Here is a 26,772-nt window from a genome sequence, read left to right as displayed (position 1 = left end):
CGAAGATTAGAGATGGGACATGGGCACTCCCTTGACTTGCATCCTCTGGTCTGCTTCAACACAAACCAGGAGGAAAAGAAAGCTAGGCATCAGAAGCAATGGGTGGCAGGCCTATTAATGGCTGATCTGTACAGTGATCTGCCCTCAAGGAGACCCAACAGGCCAGTCCACTGCAGTGGCTTTCAATGTGGTAAGTCTGGGCTTCAGCAGAAGTCAGCTTGTGAAGAGCCCTGGCAGCTCTGCCAAGAGTTGGGTCACTGGAAATGGACCTGCCCTGGAGTCGAAGGATGCCCAGGTCAGAGCCACAGATCTTATTGGCTCTAAGCTGAAAAGCCCTTCACTCAGCCCAACTTCCAAAGTGACCACTGCAGCTGAGGGGATGGCCAAGTAGGGTCAGCAACATTGCAGGCAGAACTGTAAATTTCTTGTTAGAGATGCCCCCTGCCTTTACCTGGCCTGCTCTCCTCCCAGGCCAGCCAAGTAATGAAAGTCAACAGAGTGCCTTCCCCTAGGAGGTTCACACCTCCCTTAGGATATACCCCATGTGAAGAGATAGATAGGTCTGGGCCTCTTAACTTACAAGGCCTAAAGCCCACCAGATTATTATCAAGCCCCTTCTATCAGGTTCTATTTGCCTCTCAATCAGAAAACTTAATTGTAGCTTAGACAGCACCTTTCTTAGCTCCTCTAATAATGACTCTGTCCTTTGTTCTAGACCCTGTCTAGTGCACTTGGGCCTCATTCCTTTGTAATTATAACCTCTACTCTACCACCAATGGCTATACTCCCAACCTGTGTGTACTGATGGTCCTCTTCCCCACTTAATGCTGTATAATTGTTCAGACCTGGTAAATGCCACTCTTAGGATCATTGGTTACTATCCTCACCCTGTCTTTTATGACCTTGTCTAAATATGATCAGAGTCGGGGAACTTGGAAGGCTTCCATAGCCTTGGCAACTCATGACGACAGCCTAGGGTGGTTACTGGTGCCATAAACTAGAGTGTCAATTTGTTGGGTCTACAACAGGAGCCACTGTGCGCTTGCTCCTGATGTGGGATCTCTGTCCTTAATGTACTGTACATTTTGATTTAATGCTATAACTAGTACTCAAACAGTATGTTTCACTTTGTGTTTCTATGTGGGTGCAAACTGTTGAAATCTTTACTTAATGTATACTAAATTGATCTTCTGTATATAAAGAGAATTGAAAATGAATCTTAATGTGAATGGAAGGGGAGAGGGAGCGGGAGAGGGGAGGGTTGTGGGTGGGAGGGAAATTATGGGAAGGGGAAGCCATTGTAATCCATAAGCTGTATACTGGAAATTTATATTCATTAAATAAAAGTTAAAGTACTAAAAGAAACAATCTGTCAACTTGAAATTCTTTATCTAGGAAAAATTTCATTCAGAAAGGCAGGCAAAATAAAGGCTTTCACAAATATGATAAACCTGAAAGAACTTATAAGCAACAGAAGTACACCACAAAAATGTTAAAGACTGAGGTGGGCATTGTGGCACAATGGGTTAATGAATACATCACATATTAATGTTAGTTCAAGTTCCAGGTTCAAGTTCTTGCTACTCTTCTTCTCATCCAGTTTCCCACTAATGCACCTGGGAAGGCAGCAGATGGTCCAAATACCTGAGCCCCTGCCACTCTTGTGGGAGACCAGATGATGTTCCTGGCTCCTGGGTTCAGTCTGGCCCAGAACTGGCTGTTTCAGCCATTTGGGGACTGAACCAACTGACAGAAGACTTAAAGTCACTCTGCCTTTCAAATGAATAAATAAATATTAAAAAAATTAAATATATACCTGCCATGTCATTCCCAGTCATTCCACTAGATATTTACCCGAGAGAAATGAAAAGCATAGGTCCATTCAAAGACACTGTATACACATGTTTCCAGCAGCTTTATTTGAAGGAGCCAGGCACTATTAACAACTCAAATGCCCAACATAACATGAATGAATGAACAAAGTATAGTATATTTATACAACGCAATACTGCTCAGCAGTGACATGAGCTATTCATTCATAAATGCTCTGACATACATGAATCACAAGATAACTATGCTGAGCCACAAAAGCCAGACCAAAACATTTTCTTACTATGTGATTTTCTTTATTATAAACTGATACCAAGTGTCTGAGGATGGTGGGGTACGAGGACAGAGAGAAGTGAGGATAGATTACAAAGGTACTAGTTGGGCCGGTATTGTGGCTCAGAGGGTTAAGCTACAGCCTGTAGTGCTGGTATCCCATAAGGGCATTGGTTTGAGTACTAGCTGCTCAACTTCTGATCCAGTTCCCTGCTAATGTGCCAGGGACTGCAGTGGAGAATGGCCCAAGTGCTTGGACTACTGCACCCATGTGGGTGACCTGGAGCAAGCTGGCTGTTGTAGCCATTTAGGGAGTGAACCAGCAGATAGATGATTTCTCTCTCTCTTTCTGCCACGTCCTCTCTCTCTGTAACACTTTCAAATAAATAAGTCTTTAAAGAAGAAGATTTGAAATAAAAAAGGAGGTACTAGGTAACTTTAGGGGGTTACTGATATGTTCATTGTCATAATTATGGTGATGGTTTCATAGCTGTATAGATGTGTCAAATCTTACCAAATTGTATACTTCAAACATGTGTAGTATATTGTATGTCATACTTATTATACTTCAATTAAGACATTTAAAAATAAAAACCCTCCTTGTATGTGATGCCTACCTTTTTCTCTGCTTTAGTATTCTTACAACCATATTATATTCCCAAAGGTTTTCCACATTAACAATTTACTTTTCTCAGGAATCACTTTAGCATCCATTAATAAGGGAGTTTTTTGTTAAATTCTGATTCTATTACTAAGGTTTTAAGAATCCAGTCAGCAATGAATATGCTTTTTGTTTAATGATGGAACTCATAGCTAACATGTATATGTGAAAAGTATACTCCAGCTTTGTCCTTATGACTAAGTTAATAAAGTAGAGTGACAGACATTAGATAGCAAAGAAGTACACTATTTAAGGTGTCTAAAGACTAAGTCAGCTGATATGAAAAAGCCAATGCAGTCCTCCTTCTAGAGATAGATTAGGATTCTCCTATGGTCCTGAAAAAAGGCACAGGAAAGAAGAAAGCAAAGAGAGCAAAGAGGGGAAAACAATGAATGATGACCTCTTTTAATCACATATCTGTCATCATTTTAAAATATAAAGCTGCTCTGCTATGGCCTGGGAAAGCAGTAGAGGAGGGCCCAAGGGCTTGGGCCCCTGCACCTGCGTAGGAGACCTGAAAGAAGCTCCTGGCTTCAGATAGGTCAGCTCTGGCCGTTGCAGCCATTTGGGGAGTGAATTAGTAGATGGAAGACTTTCTCTCTCTCTCTCTCTCTGCCTCTCCTTCTCTCTCTGTGTAACTCTTTCAAATAAATAAATAAATAAATAAATCTTAAAAATATATTTTATATATTATATAATATATTATATATAATTTATATTCATATAAATTCATATTCATATAAATAATTCATATAATTATAATTATATATTATATAATGTATATTATATAATATATATTATATTATATAATATATAAATATGTATTATAAAGTATGTATTTATATATAAATTATATATAAATATAATTATATTCATATAAATAATTCATATAAATATAATTTATATTCATATAAATTTATATTCATATAAATAACTATAAATTATATATTAATATTATATACTATATACATTTATTTATACATTTATAATATATAAAATATATATTATATATAATATATAAATATTTTATATATATATAAAGCTGGACTCAAAGATGTCCTGGTGCCAAAACATGGGAAAAACAATTATTTATACTTTATTAAACACATTGTTCTAAAATATTGATGCTAGGGTGGGCTTTTGGCCTACTGGTTAAGACACCCTCCCATGTCCCACGTCAGAGTGCCTGTGTTCACAACTGGGCTCTGCTCTTGACTCCAGCTTCCTGCTAATGCAAATCCTGGGAGGCAGCAATGGTGGCTCAGATGATCGGGTTCCTGATACCTATATGGGAGACCTTGACTGAGTTCCTGGCTCTAGGCTTTCTAGGCACTTGGGGAATGAACCAGCATTTGCAAGCTCTCACGCTCCCTGTGTGTATCTGGGTTTTTTTTCCTTCTCTGTCCCTCTACCTTTCAAATAAGTAAGAAACCGCCCCCCCCAAAAAAAAACAAACCCCAAAACAATATTGTTACTAGGCTGAGGTGCAGAGGATTAAATGCATTGTATCTCCAAACATGATGCATAACATAATGCCAACATGAGTTACTGGCAGTTATGCTTAAAAACTTACAGGATTCTGGGGCCGGTGCTCTGGTACAGAGGCTTAAGCCTCCGCCTGCTGCGCCAGCATCCAATATAGGTGCTGGCTCATGTCCCAGCTGCTCCTCTTCCAATCTAGCTCTCTGCTATGGCCTGGGAAAGCAGCAGAAAATGGCCCAAGTGCTTGGGCCCCTGCACTGGTGTGGGACAAATGGAAGAAGCTCCTGGGTCCTGGCTCCGAATTGGCTGAGCTCTGGCTGTTGCAGCCATTTGGGGAGTGAACCTTTCTCTCTCTCCATCTCTCTGTCTGTAACTCTGTCTCTCAAATAAATAAATAAAAACTTTCAGGGTTCAAACTGAACATAAATCTCTACACCAAATTCTTAGGTATTGAAGTGTTTATTCACCATCTTCAAGATGAAGAAAATTGCCAATATCTCCAGGAAAAGTGTGTATATGTATGTATGCATGTATATGCATAGTTCTTTAAAAAAAAACTAACAAGCATAAGAAAAAAAACACAAGTTTTTTAATGAAAATTACATTATAACAAGGACACTGTACATTAACTTACAATATATACACACATACTTTGTTTTTTTACCTGTTTTTAAACTTGGTACAAATTAACATATTTCTTATTACCCACATGATTGAGTATATATTTTAACAGGGTATAAAGAAGATGAAACACAGGCTGGTGGGCCTCAAAATTAGAAATTCTAACACAGGACCCTATCCCCAAACCTATGTTTTCTATCACTTTTGTGACTTTTAGGAAACATTTACCTTGCATAAAATATAAAACTTTTTTCTTTTAAGTATAGTAACTGTTCACATAGAACACTACTACTGAGAGAAAGGTCCATTGTGGCTGTATTTATCTATAATTATAAGTCACTGTAGGATATATAAAGCTCACTAGCAAATTTGGAACAGGAAAACTATAATAATGAAATAAGCAAGCTGTAATTATGAATTTGCAAGTACTTATTTTAAATATACAACTCTTTACTACAGATATTACACCTTGTAATACATAATAAAAAAGAACAAAGGTCAAATTTTGCTGTAGAGCTGTTAGGAGAATGCCAAACACAGGAAGTGAAAATTGTATGCACTTGTATTTAACAGCCTGTGCATTTAAAAAATAAACACTTAAAATATGTAAACATAGTTTTCAAAAAGTGATGCCAAGCACCTTTAAACACAATACTTACATGTTGTGACTAAACATGCATTTAGGGGAAAAATTAATTTTTAAAAAATCATTTAAAAACCATTTTGAAAGAGCTATTCATTTAAATACTTACATGAAATACTGATAGTTCCAGTTTCTACCTAAAAACCAAAAGAGTATATAATTAGGGATTTATATCTTCCTTCATGCTATTGGTTTTCGTGTTTTTTCTTTCTTTGTTTTTTTGCAGGAAAGATGTGCTGTAACTTTCTGTCCTCATGATTAAAAATCAGTATCAGAAGAGACATTCACAAATAATTGAGAAAAATATTTTCTGACTATGTTTTGATCAAGTACTAGAGTCTGAATCCTCTGACAGCTCTCACTCTCAGAGGTAACTTACTAGAATTCATTTAGTAAGCATTTCTCCTTAGCAACTCAACATCAAAAAAAAAAAAAAAAAAAAGGAATGTCTCTAAAAGAACATAAATTGGTGAAATATATAATAATAAACCATTATCTATACTGAAAAGTAAAGATCTATTATTTAAACTTTTGAAAAAGTTTCCATTAAAAGCAGAAATAAGAGAAGAATATTATCTATATTGCAGCACTAAATTATAAATTAAGTTGGACTTACTTGTTTTGAGAACATACAAAATGAGTAAAATCTGGGTTTGAGGTAACTAAGTGTTGTGTTGAACTCAGCATAACACAATCAAATTCAGCAGCTTGTCCCTAATAAATGCACTTACATCAAATATTTTTACTTAGGAAAAATAAAAGCAATTCTTAATAAAAATAACATAACTACTAACTTTGCATTAAATAGGATATAAATAATTTATATTAAATAGGATATAAATCTAAAGAGCAGGGTATAAATCCACTTATTTCTAATATAACAGTGCCTTACATTTACATATACATTTCATACCTAAAACAATTAAAGTAAATAAACAGTGGGATACTGGACTTCTTTAGAAAGGACAAAAATGACTCATATTCATGTAAAGCACTAAGGTTACATTTCACATTGTATTACATACGCTTTGAATATAAAACATTAATTGCTATTTGAAATTTTTTTTTAATAAAATTTAAAACATACCCACATATGGTCTCTGGAAAAACAAAAGCCTTTAGGTTGATTTCTTGACAGTTATACTTCATATTTCTTGTTTACTAATCTTCCAGAAAACAGAAGCTTATAATGAATATGCTTAATTGTATTTGAATATACAATTATTTAACAAGCAAACATATCAGATTAGATGTCATAAAATTTTAAATAAGAACTAAATTTTAAACTATAAATACTTACCTTGAAATACTATAAATCCTAATATTATCAATTCAGTAAGAACTCTGGTATAGAAAAATGTAAATATAACTCAAATTCTTTTCTAATTGGAGATGAATCTTCAATACAAAAAAGGGAAACAAATCCTCTGCTGTCATCAAAAAGTTGCCCAAATTATCTGTAAACATCAGGGAATTGTTATTATTTCCAAATTCTCTCAATTTCTACATCTTTCTATGCAAAAAGTGTTTTACCTCCACTACGGTATAAATTCATGCTACATACTGATTTCTGTTGCTCATCTGAATAATTCATATTAAAATTTTTCAGCACTTACCAAAACATTTTAAACTTTTATTAGATGACCTTTAGTATGTCATTGAAATCAGAAGGGAAGAAGCCAAAATGCAACTGCATGGTTTCCACAGACGTGATTGTGGGGCTTTATGTTGTGATATAAAACCTATTGCTTTATCTTTCTAAATGAGGCAGACTACAAATATTCTCTCACTTGTCTGCCAATTAAAATTTTCTTCACAACCTTAAGGTGATAATAAGTTTTTCCAGGACTTCACACACACACTCACTCACACACAGTTTTGTTGTTGTTCTTTGTCTTCTAAATTCCAGGGATGAGTTAGATTAACTATCTGAGTTCAGACTGTATTATTAAGCATAAACTCATATGATCTTTTGAACTAATAACCTTTTTAAATAATCAAAAAACATTAGAATTATACAAAATAAGAAGAGTTAAATATCTTGTAAAGAAGGAAAAATATGGAATTGGCAACAAATACTCAGTTTTTAATCAAAGCTGATCATCAACCAGTCTTCAGTCCAGTTAACACAACGCTGAGCTTTGACAATATTCACCTTCTTTGCTAGGACATCAGAAGCCACCAGAGTTGTAAATCCTGAAAAGCTTCAGTAATTTATATGGTAGATAATATCTTACAGTCCAATTTTTTTTTTGCTTCCATGGACAATGTTGTTTCTTTGGGTTCTTGCTTTACTTGGCTCACAGAAACAGTACCTTCTGTATTTTCTTCAACTTTAAAATAAAAGAAAAATCCTAAAGGTTAGCATACTGTATGCTATGGGATCTTTATTAATCATATTAATTTAGAAGCAAATCAAAAAACATAATTTAGAAAAACTAAGCTTTAATTGAGAAAAGCAATTGGTATATTTGAAAATTCAGTGTTTCTAACAGCTTAACAGTCATTACTAAATTTCTTCAGTTTTCTTCTAGTAATGAAAACAAGAAAATCATAGTTATTTTCTATAGATAGTCTTAGAAAAAAGCAGGCTATAATTTGACAAAATTATGAGAACACGTCACATTCAAATTTAATCATTTTCAAAATGTGTTAATAAAAGTCACAAAGTTTCCTATTATTTGAAAATAATTTGTTTTATAAATAGCAGACACATGTATTACACATATAGACTTATGTTATTCCCATATGGTTTCCATATGTGGTCCTGTATTAAGAAACATGTTCCCTCTCTTACGTACCTTTACCACATTAGAAAACAACACGGCACATTTTATTTTTTATTTTTTTTATGTTCAAAATAAATAGGTAGATGTCCCCTTTAACATCTTCATGTAAAAATTTCACATTGCAAGAAAGTGATCACTTTTAAGTATGAAGACATCAAAAGCCAGCCAGTACTTAAGTATAGCACAGTATATTTTTTCTATCACTTCCTTAAAAATGTTGGCACATTACCTGCTTGGGTTTTAAAAATTAGTCAGTATCTACTTTCTGTCCTTTAAAACACTTTAAATCTACACTGTATCATATTAATCCTGGTGCTCCAAACAGCTAAGAAGCTCAAAAACCCCTCAGGAAGCTCAGATGGCCTGATACCAACTGGTAAAAGGTAAACCAGAATACTTTGCATGTAATTTTCTGTCCGTTACCACAATAACAAAGTATAAAGCTGTTATACTTTAAAAAAAAAAAAGCTAAAGGAAAATAATTTCAGTTTTCCTTTGCAAACATCATGTCTTAGCTCTTAGGAGAGGAAAAACTTTCCTGGAGGGGGAAGTATTTTATAAGTAAAAATATCAGGTGTAAGTTAGTCATTACAAATGTCTCATTTAGGAAAGAAAGTGAACATTTTGATTCAAAGGATTCTAAAATTTTCATCATTACAAGCTTAATTTAAAGCTAAAAACTGTAACATGTCAAACTAACATAACTCCATATAAATCAGTAAATTCTATTGTTTTTCAAAGAATCCATAATTGAGAAACAATAATTTATGTAGGATACCTGTTTCCAACATTTGGTCAGAATAAGAAGCCCTAGGCAAAGGATACTCCTCTGAGTTTCCAGGTCCTCATTTCTTCAGTGAGGGTAGCAGACTGAGTGCCCTTTAACAGCCCTTCCAACCTACAGGTTTATATAGAATTGTTAACCTTGTGTGATCAAGAATAAGGTGTTTCAACTCAATGTTATTTTCCAGATAAATACAGTTCTCCCATTTAAGTGGCAAAGCTGTTCTTTAAATGTTTAGCTGTTTACTTTAAAATTTATTTTCAATGTATCTGTCATCTTAAAAGAAGATAAGGTATGACTAACAACACAGCCTCCTACATTTGGCTCTCGTTCTAATCCTGGGCAACTTTGGGCCAAGCTCTGTGTGAAAATGAGGGTGGTGTACCTGCTAGCTGCCTTGAAGACCAACAGAGTGACCATAATATATCAAAGTATTTGTAAACTACAAATTACCACATGAATGCAAAGGATTGTCATCATAAATCTAGGTTGTCTTTTCCCTGGTTAAAGAAAAAAAAAATCTGGGTTTTAGAAAATAGGCATTCTTTGTCAATACTTAATACAGTTATGATTCTGACTCTGATTACCTATCTTTTCTCCTACAGTCACTCTATTCTGTCTAACCATGCTTCTATTCACACCAGGCCTAGACTCAGTTTCTCTCTCCTGGAGTCCAGAAATTGGACCTTGAAATAGGCAGAGAGCACCTTAAAGATGGCTCTGTTACTTTAGCAATATACTGTCATCACTATGCACTCTACAGGAGAATCATAACTAGACTAGCAGCAGACTCACCTAGGAGGTGTTTTCTCCTTTTTTTTTTATTTTTTTTTATTTTTTGACAGGCAGAGTGGACAGTGAGAGAGAAAGACAGAGAGAAAGGTCTTCCTTTTGCCGTTGGTTCACCCTCCAATGGCCACTGCGGCCGGCACATAGCGCTGATCCGAAGCCAGGAGCCAGGTGCTTCTTCTGGTCTCCCATGTGGGTGCAGGGCCCAAGGACATGGGTCATCCTCCTCTGCACTCCCGGGCCATAGCAGAGAGCTGGCCTGGAAGAGGGGCAACCGGGACAGAATCCGGTGCCCTGACCGGGACTAGAACCCGGTGTGCTGGCGCCACAAGGCGGAGGATTAGCCTGTTGAGCCGCGGCGCCGGCCTAGGAGGTGTTTTAAAGACTCAGCTCTCTGGGCTCCTGCCCACAAGATCCAGATCCAGCATGTCTGCAGCAGGACCTGGAAAAACTTCTTAAAAGCTTCCCAGGCAACCACCAACAATCAACGGATTAGGTCAATTTCAGGAATTCACTGCTCTGTCTTCAATTTCTTCTCTATAATTTTAGCAGCTGCCAGTTCATGTTTAATACAAAGTTTTCCCCTTGCATTGGTCACCAGCACATTGAAAAATATTGACCATGATCTTGGCTTAGATCCACAGGGAACTAGTCATCACAATCTTTTACAATAAAAATTTAAGATTATAAATTAACTTCAGAGCTAAGACAATCCATGTAAGCAGTGAAAGGTAGCTGGTCCTAGGTTTACATGGTATATGTGTTCTGCTTTATTTGTAGTTGGTCACCACCTTATTTTAGTTGTCATTCCTCAATAAAAGATAGCAGGAATGCCTCCAAATCACAGAAAGATGGTTAACCAACTACAATCAATATTTATAAAATGCTTCTAGTTGACATAAATTAAAAGTATTTTTTAAAAAACCACAGCTTCTTATAGAAACCCAAAGACATGCACACTTCTGAAGTCTACAGAAAGAAAAAACTGACCAAAACTACAGTTGTTTAAAATTATGTCCCAATGACTGTGAAAGTCTAAGTACAAAGCAGGTATAGTTTCATCCTTTAGGAGGTTCACCAGGCACAAAAGGGACTCAGCTTCCATTTGTCCTACCCAAAGAGTTAACTCTGAGAACGACATGTGAAGTATTTGATATAATGTACTGCTGCATGCCATCCCTCCCAAACTTAACACAAAAACCACAGTTTGTCCCCAGCGCATTCGGGCACTGAGGAATGTAGTAATGTCCTTTGGCTCTCAGCTGGGGACACACCAGTCTTCGGCCTCGTGGTTGGTGCTGTAACACTTCCAGGCAGCCTTGTCATACACTGGCAGTCTTGCTGAGGATTCTGTGGACAGAGCCTTAATGCAAATCACCACATCTGTCCCATAACCCTCCAAGGAATATGGCTTAGATCTCCCTGGAAGTACCAGGAATAAAGATGGGACATTGATAATCTGTAACCCAAACCAGCCAGGGCCACTGCATGGGAAGTCTCTACACAAGGCCGGGGTGCAGTTGAATACATGTAGTAGCTAGAAGAGTCTGTCCATTTTCCTCAAAGGAACGCCACCTCCTGGGTCACTCATCTTCACAGTCAAATCCTCATTACCCAGTGTGACATGAACTTGAATGGGGGTTGGAGGGTAAACACCTTTGTCGGCATGGCGTTCCATGGTCGCTCTCACCGCATTCTTGAAAAGTTCAAACACCATGTGATGGGGCAGTATATAAATCACTTGTATTGACTGTCCTGTGATTTTGCATTCAATTCTTCAAGTTCTAGTTCAGGAGAGTTAATACAATACAAATCACACAGTGGCCTAGCATTTTCATAGCCATCTTTTTTTTTTTTTTTTTTTTTTTTTGATAGGCAGAGTAGACAGTGACAGAGAGAGACAGAGAGAAAGGTCTTCCTTTGCCATTGGTTCACCCTCCAATGGCCGCTGTAGCCGGTGGCGCACCGCGCTGATCGGAACCCAAGAGCCAGGTGCTTTTCCTGGTCTCCCATGCCGGTACAGAGCCCAAGCACCTGGGCCATCCTCCACTGCCTTCCCGGGCCACAGCAGAGAGCTGGATTGGAAGAGGAGCGACCAGGACAGAATCCGGCGCCCCAACTGGGACTAGAACCCTGGGTGCCGGTGCCGCAGGCGGAGGATTAGCCTATTGAGCCACGGCGCTGGCCCATAGCCATATTTAATAACTTCAACTGCACTGCAGTTTGGATTTATGTTTCCAAATGTTTCCAATGTGTTTTCGATGATAGCCTTCCTTTCCCGTCAAACAACAGAGAGCTGATTGAGCAACATTCTAATTGAAATGCGACGCATGCAGAATCGATCCACGAAGTACTGAACGTGAAGCTCTCTGTCTTCAATCACTCCCTGAGCCATTGTGGGAGTGACGTCATTGTGGCGGTTCCTGATCCGGATCACGGTATCTGTAAAGTCATAAACAGCTTTTGCGTCTTCAGTGCTTTTGTCCTTAAAATCAGGACGCTCCTGAAGGCTCTGGATAGACCAGCTTTGCACCAACCGAACAGATGGCGTCCTGAGACGATTACCTGGAAGGAGACTTATTTTTTCCATTATATCCGCCAATCTAACAGGCAGCTCCTTCCGCAGAAACAGAAACGAGGTCATTTCACAAGCATTCACCAATCCGAGGTCCAGGAACTGCTTCATGGAGAGCTGGGACGGCGAGAGGCACGTGGAGAAGTCCACTTGGCTCGGTATGCTGTGCTCCGACACTGGGCCGGAGCGGAGGCCGAAGCGAGGCTGTGGTGGTCGCAGGGGCCGGCGGTGCGCAGCCCTGAGCCCGAGCCAGCCACGGCGACTCCACGCAGAGGCCGCGCCAGCCTCCTGCCGAGCCCCGCCGGAGGAGCTGGAGCTCCGGTGCCAAGTCGCCGCTCCGAGCCTCGGCCGGCCGGTACGTTCTAAATGACATTCTAAATGATGGCTCTGACTCAGCTATGTGAACCATGTGTTTACATGCTTGAAATATTTCAGAAAGCATTTACCGTTCTGACTTCAGAATACTTATGATAAATGAATCTACACATGGCATGGCAGAAGCACTACGTGAACCGGCAAATGGGACGTGTAAAACCAAATCTTCATTTCTCTTTTTCAAGAATATCAGTTTTAAGGTTGCTATGAGAAATAAAAGTTAAGGGAACTGTCATTTGCTCAGAGAAGTTGCTGAACTCACCTAATGCTTGTCACATACAAGTCCCTCGGGGCTTAGCCTGAGCCACAGAAAAGCAGAGGGCTGAACTGAGTGACTGAAAACCCACCCAAGTGAAGCAGTCCCTCAGATTATGGACTAACCTGATAAACTATGCAAACCTGGATCCACAGAGGTCTTCTTTAAGGCAATCTGGATTAGAATTCCCAGAAACACCATGATATAACACCAAGGGAGGAAGGATGTTAGAAAGGAAACAAGCTTTGGAAGCCAGAGAGATGGGGCTCTGTCACTCACCCAATGTGAATTTCAAGCGACTACCTAACCTCCCTGAGCCTTAGTTTCCCCAGCTATAGAATAGGGACACCACTGTCTAGTTCATGGAGTTGTAAGAATTCATGAACAATTATTCCTCTTTCCTTCCTGTCTACTAAAGTTTGGCATAGTTACAACTGTCACAGCACTCTGGACACATTTTCTTAAAAGAAATTTTTCCAAATTTAAAAGACAATGCTCTTCCTGGCAGGAGTTAAGTCACACTTTTCATTACCCAAAAGAATGATGATGAAGACAGAGTGACAGGGACTAGTGCTGTGGCGCAATGGGTTAAGGCCCTGGTCTGCAGTGCCAGCATTCCATATGGGTGCTGGTTCAAGTCCTAGCTGTTCCACTTCCAATCCAGCTCTCTGCTATGGCCTGGGAAGGCAGTAGAAGATGGCCCAAGTCCTTGGGCCCCTGCACCCACATGGGAGACCCGAAAAAAGCTCCTGGCTTTGGATCAACGCATTTGGAGAGTGAACCAGTGGATGGAAGACCTCCCTTGTCTCTACCTTTCTCTGTAACTCTTTCAAATAAATAAAATAAATCTTAAAAAAAAAAAATAGAGTGAACAACACATATTCTAATTTCTGTAAAGAGTTTTGATCTTCAAAGAAAGCTAAATTTTTCCTATAAAAGTGCCCAATCCATTAATATTTGTGTTAAGTGATAGAATTAGATCAAGTAGGATTTAACAGAGTTTACTACTATATTGACTGGGTTAGTAATAAAGTGAAGAAAATAAGATCTTGAATGAAAACCAAGTGCGCAAGTCTTACTAGTTCCCCTTCAACTTCCAGAGAACTCAACAATTAAGTTTATAACTCAAAATCTTCCTTTAATCCTTTATACTTTGCCCACTCTTCTTTGTATATGTGCATATATCATTTTTCCATTATAAACTGGACACTGAAAGTTTTCCTTGTTTTATTTACTTCTATCATTTTTTCCCCATACATTTTTTTTTTTTTGACAGGCAGAGTGGAGGACAGTGAGAGAGAGACAGAGAGAAAGGTCTTCCTTTTGCCGTTGGTTCACCCTCCAATGGCCGCTGCAGTTGGCGCGCTGCGGCCGGCACACCGCGCTGATCCGATGGCAGGAGCCAGGTGCTTCTCCTGGTCTCCCATGGGGTGCAGGGCCCAAGGACTTGGGCCATCCTCCACTGCACTCCCTGGCCACAGCAGAGAGCTGGCCTGGAAGATGGGCAACCGGGACAGGATCGGTGCCCCGACCAGGACTAGAACCCGGTGTCCCGGCGCCGCAAGGCGGAGGATTAGCCAAGTGAGCCGCGGCGCCGGCCTCCCCATACATTCTAAAATGACCTTCTTGGTTTCAGAGATTTTCCATGGAAAATTGGTAATCAGGGAATGAGTAATTTTAAGTGGAATAAATAATCAGAAATAGGAAGATGAAAAAAAATTAGAAGTTCTTAAACTCAAGCTAGTGAAATTTCCCCCTTCCCTCTAATCATGCTTGATTTATATATTATTGCTAAATGACAGGGTAGATGTGATAGTATTTTTTTCAATAACGTAGTATAATAGATAGTGGTGGTAGCTCATACAGGTAAAAAAAATGACACCACAAGTTGGTCTGAACTTACTAAGAGCTGGGTGGTTGTCCATAATCCGTATTGGAAGGGTCTGCACATCTTCCAAGAGAATCTGATGAACACTTCCTTCCAGATTTACTGTACCTTCAGCATCTTCAACTTCAGCTAGTTGATCAACTTCAACTAGATTTTGATCGGGTTCTGGGAGGTTAGCAATGGTAGAGGCAGTACTGTTGTCTGGGGTTAGGCATGTATCTGTTTGAAGGCTGTGACTTTGACCAAGCAGGAGAGAATTATTATTCATTACAGCACTTCCTATTGAATCCAGGAGTCTTGACGGACTGGAGGATGGGTGATTATCTACTGGTAGCAGAGCTGGTGATGTGTCAGGAGAGGCGAATCTTGGCTGTAACTGCAAACCCTTTAGATCAAAAAGAGTTACATTAAAATGTGTGAATTGACTATGTATGATATTTTCATGGGATATGTTTTTCTTTTAACAAAAAAATGAAACAAATAAAATATTATGAGTATAGCTATTAAACAATATTAACTGATAACAGAAACAAGAACCAAGAGAAAAGTACTACAACTAAATTTTTCTGCAATCATCAAAATATAGTTTGAATTACCTTAAATCAAGACACAAAGAGGTCAGGAAATTAACAATTACAACACATTTTGTCATTATTAAAGTTCTATAATAATTCCCTAAAGTCCCTAGGAGAAGAGGAGAGATTAAGGAAGAAGTTCCTCAAATTTGGCTGTTTTACTATATACTTACCTGTAGTTGTGTAAATAATTTGGGCTGAAATGAGGAAAGTGAGGAAAGCAACTGGGTTGGATCTGGAGACAAAGAACCCCCTGTCTGATTTGTTTCCACTTTGGTGGTAATTGATTCTCCTGATGAATTTCCTAAATCATATAAAATATAAATTAATTAAATCAAAATAATTTTTCTTTTTTTTTTTTTTAAATTTTTGACAGGCAGAGTGGACAGTAGAGGGAGACAGAGAGAAAGGTCTTCCTTTGCCGTTGGTTCACCCTCCAATGGCCGCTGTGGCCGGCGCGCTGCGGCGGGCGCACCGCGCTGATCCGATGGCAGGAGCCAGGTGCTTATCCTAGTCTCCCATAGGGTGCAGGGCCCAAGGACTTGGGCCATCCTCCACTGCACTCCCTGGCCACAGCAGAGAGCTGGCCTGGAAGAGGGGCAACCGGGACAGGATCGGCGCCCCGACCGGGACTAGAACCCGGTGTGCTGGCGCGGCAAGGCGGAGGATTAGCCTAGTGAGCCACGGCGCCGGCAAATCAAAATAATTTTTATAGCTCCTTGGATACTATATGTAATTACAACTCTATATATTAAAACTGGAAGAGAAAATATTGTCAAAGGTATGCTAAGGATAAAAAGTCATTTACAAAAAGCCACTAAGCTCCTTATTTCCAAAACCTGCAGATTATCAGAATCACTAAGGGAGCTTTAAACATATAAATTCAGGGGACAGTGCTGTGGCAAAATAGGTAATGTGATGCTGGCATCCCTTATGGGCACTGGTTCATGTCCTGGCTGCTCCACTTTGATCCAGCTCCCTGCTTATGTTCTGGGACTTCTAGTCCTAACTCCACACACAATTCCAATTTCCTGCTAAGTTCTACCCTAGGAGGCAGCAGTTGGTAGTTCAAGTAATTGGGTTCCTGCAAACCCATGTGGGAGAACTGGATTGAGATCAGGGCTCCTCGCCTTGGCTTGGCCCATCCTAGGCTGTTGTAGGCATTTGGGAAGTAAACCAGTATATGGGAGGTTTTTAAAACAAAGACAAAAAACAAAAAACAAGGTCACTGAATTCTACTTTTAAAATAACTCCTTAATCTGTTTACTTTTAATATATATGTCACCAACTGTGGTTTAAACTACTATCAACTTTCATCTGTACTGCCAAAATGGCCTTTTAAACTTGCTGATTACCCAGTGTTAACTCCAAGTACTATCTTCACTAAACCCACATTAGCCTTCTTAAGTGCCTTAAACATGACAAGTTCTTTCCTACTTGGCCTTTGCACATGCTATTCCTTTTTTTCAAATATATATATATAATATATATAAAGATTTATTTATTTATTTTGAAAGGCAGAGTTAGAGAGTGGGGGAGGGACAGGGACAGAGAGATCCTCCATCTCCTGGTTCACTCCCCAAATGGCTACAACAGCTGGGGTTGGGTCGGGCCAAAGCCAGGAGCTTCATTTGGGTCTACTACGTGGATGGAACAGGTCGAAGAGCTTGGCCCATGCTCCACTGCTTTCCCAAGTACATGCGAAGCCAGTGTTGCAGGCAGAGGCTTAACCTGCTATGCCACAATGCTGGTCCCAATATGTTATTCCTTTTATTGACAGATTTCTATTCATTGTTCATTTATTTGCTCAAAAATCACATTTTTAAGTATCATTTCCTTACTCCTGGCCTAAATTACACATCTCTACCACTATCTTGATATAATGTTGTCTAATTCTTTCATAGTAATAGTTTTTCATAATAGTAATTAATTAGAATATATTTGTTTAGTATCCTTTACTCTTGCTAAACTTTTTTTTAAAAAAAGATTAATTTAATTTATTTGAAAGGCAGAGTTATAGAGAAAGAGGGAGAGAGAAAGAAAGTGATCCACTGGTTCACTCCCCAAATTGCCACAATGGCCAGAGCTGGGCCGATCCAATGCCAGGAGCCAAGAGCTTCTCGTGGGTCTCCCACTTGGGTGCAGGGGCCCAAGGACTTGGGCCATCTTCCTCTGCTTTCCCAGGCACATTGGCAGGGAGCTGGGTCAGAAGAAGAACAGCTAGGACTTGAATTGGCACCCATATGAGATGCTGGCACCGCAGTTAAGCCACAGCATTGGCACCCTCCTGCTAAACTTTTGAGAAACACTGAGCAGGAACTACCTGTTTATTCTACTTGCCTGTTTTTTCTATGTATTTAGCACATATTCCGAAATATGTGCAGAAGAAATGAATAATGAAAAAGAATTTGAAAGTGAACTGTAAGCAAAGTGACTTTACTGATAAGTTAAAATTTGAAAAATAACATTTATAGCTATTAGTTATTCATTAATGGATTCTAAAGCATTTATTTAGGTATTAATTTTAGCAGGCATTGTGCCAGGTACTAGATTCACTATTTTAAGTAAAACATATCTGCCCCTGAGGAACTTAAATCATAATGAAAGATATAGAATCATTAAAAATAAAACAAGGTTAGCATGCTAAATGCAGAGATAAAAACGAAAGAATGAATAGTTAACTATATTTAAAGAATAAAGTTAAAAGAGCACTTACAAACATAGACTGCTGTGTGAGGAATAAGAGGAATTTGTGATGAAGAAGAGAAAGAAAAATGTTTCCAGGAGAGAGAACACATGTTGAAGGACGAAAATAAACTTGGCATATTGAGAGAACATGGAAGTAGAACATGAGAGAAAGCAAACCAAACGACAGTCAATAGTCTCCAGATCAAGGTATCTTAGGGTTATTTCTTCTGGAATTAGCCAGCCTTCTAGTTTACTGTGCTAGGAATCAGATTCAAAATATCAGTCAGAAACAAAAAAACAAAAAGTCCAATTCAGGAGGAAATTTAAATATCTAGAAACACCTTGATGAACACGGCTGCTCTTAGCTTCTATATATATATATTTATCTATAAAGTTTGGCTAGATGAGATAATATCTTAAGTTCTTTCCAGTTTTAACATTGTATGATTTTATATTTTAAGATATTCAAGATAACCTACCTTCTGCAAATGTAACTGTCACAGTCTCTCGGAGAATATTCCCACTATCTGTAGTCCACTGAAGCTGAAATGAAAACATTTACTTCAGTAAAAATAAGGCAGCTATACTGAAAAAAAAAAAACTTAAAGTGTCAAATTTTATTCAGTAATAGTACAATTGCATTTTATTCTGTGACTACTCTTTACTTGCTTTTTTAAAAAATTTTTAAAAAATTTATTTGAAAGGTAAAATTACAGAGAGGAGAGATGCAGAGAGGGATCTTTCATCGGCTGGTTCACTCCCTAAAAGGCCACAATGGCCAGGGCTAGGCCAGGCTGAAGCCAGTAGCTGGGAGCTTTTTATATGTCTCCCATGTAGGTGTAGGGGCCTAGGGACTTGTGCCATCTTCCCCTGCTTTCCTAGGCACATTAACAGAGAGCTACATCAGAAGTAGAGCAGCTGGGACTTGAACCAACAGCCATATGAGATGCTGGTGCTGCAGGCCAAAGCTTAACCTGTTATGCCACAGCGCTGGCACCCTTCACTTGTTGATATTCTGAAAGCACAAATATTTAAATACATTAGGTTCCCAAGTTCAGAGAGCAAGAACTGGGATAACAAGTATAGATGGCAAGGACAGGGGCTGGCACTGTAGTGTAGCTGGTAAAGCCACCGCCTGCAGTGCTGGCTTCCCACATGGACACTGACTCAAGTCCTGGCTGCTCTACTTCCGATCCGGCTCTCTGCTGTAGCCTGGGAAAGTAGCAGAAGATGGCCCAAGTCCTTGGCCCCCTGCACCCACGTGGGAGACCTGGAGGAGGCTCCTGGCTCCTGGCTTCGGATCGGTGCAACTCTGGCCACTGTGACCACCTGGGGAGCGAACCAGTGGATGGAAGACCTCTTTCTCTCTCTCTGCCTCTCTGTAACTCTGCCTTTCAAATAAATAAATAAATAAAAATCCTTAAAAAAAAAAAGATGGTAAGGACAATTGCTAACCAAATCTGTTTTAGCTACTGAATTTTTTTTTTTTTTTTTTTGACAGGCAGAGTGGACAGTCAGAGAGAGAGAGAGAGACAGAGAGAAAGGTCTTCCGTTGCCGTTGGTTCACCTTCCAATGGCCGCCGCGGCTGGCGCGCTGCGACCGGCGCACCATGCTGATCCGATGGCAGGAACTAGGTGCTTCTCCTGGTCTCCCATGGGGTGCAGGACCCAAGTATTTGGGCCATCCTCCACTGCACTCCCTTGCCACAGCAGAGAGCTGGCCTGGAAGAGGGGCAACCGGGACAGAATCCAGTGCCCCGACCGGGACTAGAACCCGGTGTCCCGGCGCCACAGGCGGAGGATTAGCCTAGTGAGCCACAGCGCCGGCCTCAGCTCCTGAATTTTGCATATTGAATAATTAAGAGTTGTGGATAGCAAGAAATGGCAGTTGTAGCTTTAAAAAAAAAGAAATGCAAATCTACCCAGTTACTGAAATTTGATAGTAAAAGGAAAGCAGTGGACATTGCTAAACAGATTTTAATGCCATAATCACAGTCTGCATTGCAATTAGCAGTTTTTGGGTGATTATAGTAATTTATTCAGAGTAGACAAAATTTTCACAGAATGACTAACATTCAGATGGAAACTATAGCATCAAAGTACCCATATATCACATATGGAGCCCATATCTTTCCTTTGTATATTCAAGTCTGAACTACTCTTTTTTAACTTGTCCATCTATTTAAATATGAGGGAGGGATGATATACAGTGTACACTCGATAAATGTCCACTAAATGAAAAAATTATTTTATTTTTTAAAAAGATTTACTTATTTATTTGGAAGGCACATTTACAGAGAGACAGACAGACAGACAGAGAGACAAACAGTGAGAAAGATATCTTCTATCCACTGGTTCACTCCCCAAATGGCTACAACAGTCAGGTCCAGGTCCTGGTCCAGGCTGAAGCCAGGAGCCAGCAGCGTCTTCTGGGTCTCCCACGTGGGTTCATGGGCCCAAGCACTTTGGCCATATTCTGTTGCTTTCCCAGGTGCATTAGTAAGGAGCTGGATCAGAAGTGGAGCAGCCAGGACTTGAACCGGTGCCCATAAGGGAAGCCAGGGATGCAGGCAGCTGCTTTACCCACTGTGCCACAACTTCAGCCCCAAGAAACAATTTTTACTGAGAAAAAAATATTGATTTTAAAATGATGATTATAGTATTTTTATTAATAGATTTGTAAATTTACTGATTTTTTTTGTTCTTGTGTGGTGATAAAAATATTTAAACAAGTCATCACCTGAGAGTTTAGTGTTTAGATTTTTAAGAAAAACAAGCCACTGTTTTACATAATTGTTCAAATGTTCTAATAGTAGCCATCTTAATTAGGGTAAATATTAATAGAAGCTGAGGAAGAATCTGTAATAAAACAAAGAACTGTGGTTGTATTTATACCGTTGCTGGAATGATGTCTGAATTAAATACCATGTCTCCATTTCCCAAGGATTTCTGTACTTCATGGATGTGATTTTTTATATCATTTACAGTTGGAAAAAAAGATAAATTATGTCTTTCAGGTATCTCATCAGGTTTGAACAGTTCCCTTTCCACAAATTTTCTGCAGAGAACATAAAACAGAATAAAAATATAAACCATCTAGCAACAAGCATGTAGATCAAAAGAGATAAAGCTTCTCTTTCAGCATAAACTTCTATAATATATGATTTACAGCTCCATAAGCAATTTATACTTTTTCATTTTTAATTTTTCCCATACACTGAATCACAGAATTTATCCAGATTAAAGAAATAAAATATTTTCATTGGTCAAACACCTTCATATATTAGAGTGAGCTTGGTTATTTCTGCGAATTTAAATGAAGGGAACCATTATTTTTCACTTAATTATAATAATGCTTTTAAGTGTTTATTATGTCAGGCACATACTGAACACTTCACATTCAGCATCTCCTTTAACCTTTACTGTGGTCCTGTGACATAGGCAGAAATATATTCCTACTTCACAAATGAGGGAACTGAAGACTACAGATATTAAATAATTTGACCCAAGTCACACACTTTTCTAGGAAACAAGAGATTTGGGGCCTCTACCCAAGTTATTTGCATAAACGTTGTGTTCTACTGCTTCCATAAAGTGTTAATAAAGATTATGTGGGCTGGCGCCGTGGCTCAACAGGCTAATCCTCCGCTTTGCGGTGCTGGCACACTGGGTTCTAGTCCCGGTTGGGGCGCCGGATTCTATCCCGGTTGCCCCTCTTCCAGGCCAGCTCTCTGCTATGGCCCGGGAGTGCAGTGGAGGATGGCCCAAGTGCTTGGGCCCTGCACCCGCATGGGAGACCAGGAGAAGCACCTGGCTCCTGGCTTCGGATGAGCGCAATGTGCCGGCTGCAGCGGCCATTGGGAGGGTGAACCAACGGCAAAAAGGAAGACCTTTCTCTCTGTCTCTCTCTCTCTCACTATCCACTCTGTCAAAAAAAAAAAAAAAAGATTATGTGAAGTGTGATATACTTGAATTTTATGAGTAGAAAAAAAAGAGAAGATAGAAATAGAAGGTAATATTGCTATATAATTTCATAAAAAATAAATACATAAAATATATGATTAAATTGAACATATGTTTACTTTCAGCATTACTTTTGGCAAACCAAGTTGTACAGCTTTATTACACCTCTGTTCTCAAGATTCAGGTTTCATAAATAATGTATGACTACACCAAATTTTGGCCTTGTTCTAAAGATGTCCCAGTGAAAATAAATATAAAATGCCTAAGAAAGCTGGTAAACAGGCCAGCGCCGCAGCTCACTAGGCTAATCCTCCGCCTGCAGCGCCGGCACACTGGGTTCTAGTCCCTGTCGGGGCGCCGGATTCTGTCCCGGTTGCCCCTCTTCCAGGCCAGCTCTCTGCTGTGGCCCAGGAAGGCAGTGGAGGATGGCCCAAGTGCTTGGGCCCTGCACCCGCATGGGAGACCAGGAGAAGCACCTGGCTCCTGGCTTCGGATCAGTGCGGTGCGCCTGCCGCAGCAGCCATTGGAGGGTGAACCAACGGCAAAAAGGAAGCCCTTTCTCTCTGTCTCTCTCTCTGACTGTCCACTCTGCGTGTCAAAAAATAAAAAAATAATAAATAAATAAATAAATAAATAAATAAGAAAGAAAGAAAGAAAGCTGGTAAACATAAAAGCTATGTATTAACTGAGAAATAGTTCTTAACACATTTTGTTGCTCAGATCAGACGGCACAATTACCGATAGGAGCAAGGCTAAGTATCAGCAATCAAGGCAATAAACACAGCTGTGGAGTTAACTCTAAATTTCAGTTCTGCCTCTGCCTCCCTTTTTAAAAACTTTTTGTTCATTTCTGAAAGATAATTTTTTTTAAATTAATTTATTTATGTGAAAGGCAGAGTTCTGGAGAGAGAAGGAGAGACAGAGATCTTTCATCTGCTGCTAGCTCACTCTCCCAAAGAGCCAAGAGCCCAGAATCCCTTCTGGGTCTCCCACATGGGTGGCAAAGGTCCAAGCATGTGGCCACTCCTTTGTTGCTTTCCCAAGCACATCAGCAGAAGAGGAGCAGCCAGGACTTGAACCAGTGCCCATAGGGGATGCCAGAGTCACAGGCAGTGGCTTAACCCATGGTGCTGCAACAATGGGCCCAGAAAGATATTATAAAAATTGCATTTATTTTCACCTTACTTGAAAGGCACAGAAAAACAGAATCATTAGAGAATAATCTTCCAGCTGTTATTTCACTTCTGATATGCCTGCAAAGCTAGGGCTGGGAGTCTGAAACTCGATCCGGGTCTCCCATGTAGATGGCACAGAGTCAACAATTTGAGCTATCACCTGCTCCCTTCCAGAGTGCTCACTGGTAGGAAGCTGGAATTGTAAGTAGAGCCAAGATGCAAACCCAGGCACTCCAACATGGAAGGAGACAACCCAAGCAGCATCTTAAGGGCTGTGTGAAATTTCTGATCTGCCTTTAGCCAATTATTTAGCCATTCTGAGTCTCTATGTTCTATTTAGAATGGGATAAATATACAACTTTATAGAGCTGTTGTAAAACTAAATAAGATCACTCACCTAAAGAGCTTATCACAATACCTGGCACACACGTAAAAGTGTTACATAATAAAAATAATATTATTATCCTGAGTATCAAAAAAAAAAATAGAATACTACAAACAAAAGATCATTGGGGAAAAAACTATCCAAATTCTTTTGTAATAATAAAACTTAAACTGCATTTCAAATAATTTGAGAATAATGTATTGATCTAGGTTTTTAAATCTTTGGTTCTACAAGACTTTTTATTATATAATTAAATTCACACATCATTCAGAAATAGTACAATTTGCTAACCTGAATATGGAATCTCAAATACTCAAATCTCAAACATAATGATAAAAAGCCACATTATACATGGCTTATAAAACATTTATTAGAAAGTGATCAGTCCATAAATATTAATAAACAAGCCATATTCCTTATCTACCTTGGTAACATATATCCAAGAAAATATCTGTAATGTTAAGTATTTTACTTAAACTAACAAACAAAAATGAAAAATGCAGAGGAATAATTTGCTTCTACTGTACCTTAGTTGTTTCCTTACTGCATATACTTGTTCTATTCCCTGTGACACTAATTCTTGAATTTTATGTGCTACTTGAGGATGTAGACGGGAGGGTAACGCACAGTTCTCATCTCTAACTGCAGCTTCCTGTTCTTCAAGAGAAGACATGGGAAAAGGGGAAGGCGACAAGGGGAGGCAGGGAGCCTCAAATTCATGATACTGATGGGCTTGCTGGGTAGGTAACTGTACATACCACCTGATAAGAGAAAAAATTAATTTGAATGATTAAAATTAAAATATTAAATTATGAAAACTATTAACATTATTAGACAAAGTATGAATCACCCTAAAGTTAGCAATCATGAGGGGAAGAAATAATATCTTAAGGAAAAATTACACGTGATTATACCATATTAAATAGAACTTGAAATGCCCTCTGTTTAACACTTTTAAGATAAATTTTATAGTCAATTAAAATAAAATCTTCATAAACCCTTTCAGAAATTCACTACGACGGGGCTGGCGCCATGGCTCACTTGGTTAATCCTCCGCCTGCAGCGCCAGCATCCCATTTGGGCGACGGGTTCTAGTCCTGGCTGCTCCTCTTCCAGTCCAGCTCTCTGCTGTGGCCCAGGAAGGCAGTGGAGGATGGCCCAGGCGCTTGGGCCCTGCACCCGCATGGGAGACCAGGAGGAAGCACCTGGCTCCTGGCTTCGGATCAGCGCAGCACGGGCCGCAGCGGCCATTTGAGGAGTGAACCAACGGAAGGAAGACCTTTCTCTCTGTCTCTCTCTCTCACTGTCTATAACTCTACCTGTCAAATAAAAAAATTAAAAAAAAAAAGAAATTCACTATGACACTAAGGTAAAGATGATGTAGGATTTAAGAACCTGTGACAGTTGGGGCAGGTGTCATGGTATAATGGTTTAAGCCACTGTCTGCAATGCTGTCCCTGCTGCCCCACTTCTTTTTCTTTAAATATTTATTTGAAAATTAGAGTTACAGAGACAGAGATCTTCCAATCATTAATTCATTCCCCAGTGAGCCCCAACAGCCAGGGGTGGGCCAGGCCAAAGCCAGGAGCTTCATCCAGGTTACCCATGTGAGTGGCAGGGGACCAAACACTTGGGCCATCTTCACTGCTTTCCCAGGCCTTTGGCAGGAAACTGAATTGGAAATGGAGCAGCTGAGACACAAAGTGACATCCATACAGGACGCAGGCTGTGGCTTTACTCGCTACACTTCAGTGCCAGCCTTGCTGTTCTTCTTCTTCTTCTTCTTCTTTTTTTTTTAAGATTTATTTATTTATTTATTTATTTAACCGGTAGAGTTACAGAGAGTGAAAGAGAGAGAGAAAGGTCTTCCTTCCATTGGTTCATCCCCCAAGTGGCCGCTACGGCCAGCGCTGCGCTGATCCAAAGCCAGGAGCCAGGCACTTCCTCCTGGTGTCCCATGTGCAGGGGCCCAAGCACCTGGACCATCCTCTACTGCTATCTCAGGCCACAGCAGAGAGCTGGACTGGAAGAGGAGCAACCGGGACTAGAACCCGCTGCCCATATGGGATGCCAGCTCCACAGCGCCAGCCCCCCTGCTGCTTCTCTTCTTATCCAGTTCCCTGCTCATGCAGCTGGGAGAGCAACAGATGATGCTTCAAGGACTTAGGCCCCTGCCATACTTGTGTGAGACCCAGATGGAGTTCCTGGCTCCTGGCTTCAGCATGGCCCAGTCAGTCCTAGCCATTGTAGCCATCTGGGGAGTGAGCCAGTATATGGAAGATTTCTCTTTCTCCCTCTCTAAGTCTGCCTTCCAAATAAATAAAATAAATCCTTCAAAAGAATTCATGAAAGTAGTATTTTAAATTTCAGATTAACTAAATTTTTACCTCAAAATATACACCACTGTAAATCATCTTTTGAATTATCTATTTTCCCATTCATTAAATATCTCTCATACTACATTTCTGTGACACACCTATCATTCTTTCAGCCAAAGAGTACATATAATTCAGAACCAGGGGCTGGTGCTGTGGCATAGCGGGTAAAGCCACTGCATGCAGTGCTGGTATCCCATATGGGCACTGGTTCGATTCCCAGCTGCTCCACTTCTGACTATGGCCTGGGAAAGCAGCAGAAGATGGCCCAAGTCCTTGGGCCCCTGCATCCACATGGGAGACCAGTAAGAAGTTCCTGGCTCCTGGCTCCTGGCTTTGGATCAGCCCAGCTCTGCCATTACGGCCACTTGGGGACTGAACCAGCAGATCGAAGACTTCTGTCTCTTTCTGCCTCTGCCTCTCTGTAACTCTTTCAAATAAATAAATAAATCTTAAAAAACATTTCAGAACCTGACAAAACTGAGCTAGACAGGAAAAACTTCCCTTGTACTGCCTCTACAGTATTCACAGCTCCTGCTGGCCCAATGAGCAAGAAAATCAACTAAAAAGTTGAATATAGTTCTCCTGGACAGCAGTGCAATAAAACACAAATGCTAGAAAAATGAACTGACTTGGCATAGTTGT

At 39.7% G+C, this 26,772-nt stretch overlaps 1 protein-coding gene and 1 pseudogene across 7 annotated transcripts in view; both read right to left on the bottom strand.

The window, feature by feature from the left end:
* Positions 1–4,863: 4,863 nt before the first annotated feature.
* CARF (calcium responsive transcription factor) overlaps positions 4,864–26,772 on the bottom strand; it is a 72,667-nt gene continuing 50,758 nt past the window's right edge. For 5 of the 7 annotated variants that reach the window (XM_062190066.1, XM_062190060.1, XM_062190077.1 and 2 more), the window contains 6 exons: positions 24,280–24,513; positions 21,125–21,287; positions 18,709–18,772; positions 15,715–15,845; positions 14,982–15,351; positions 4,864–7,843 (listed from right to left, as the gene is read on the bottom strand). In XM_062190066.1, the coding sequence (XP_062046050.1) occupies positions 7,725–7,843; positions 14,982–15,351; positions 15,715–15,845; positions 18,709–18,772; positions 21,125–21,287; positions 24,280–24,513 (1,081 nt within the window). In that variant the 3' untranslated portion in view covers positions 4,864–7,724. Of the gene's footprint in view, positions 7,844–9,014; positions 9,198–14,981; positions 15,352–15,714; positions 15,846–18,708; positions 18,773–21,124; positions 21,288–24,279; positions 24,514–26,772 lie in introns of those variants that run through there. The other 2 variants (XR_009865883.1, XM_062190081.1) reach the window with 2 other exon arrangements.
* Positions 10,281–12,935, bottom strand: LOC133756113 (pyruvate dehydrogenase (acetyl-transferring) kinase isozyme 1, mitochondrial-like; annotated as a pseudogene).

The sequence above is a fragment of the Lepus europaeus genome, chromosome 1 (assembly GCF_033115175.1).
Source record: "Lepus europaeus isolate LE1 chromosome 1, mLepTim1.pri, whole genome shotgun sequence".
Lineage (NCBI taxonomy): Eukaryota > Metazoa > Chordata > Mammalia > Lagomorpha > Leporidae > Lepus > Lepus europaeus.
The sequence above is the reverse complement of the archived record's forward strand: the minus strand, read 5'-3'. Positions and strand labels throughout refer to the sequence as shown.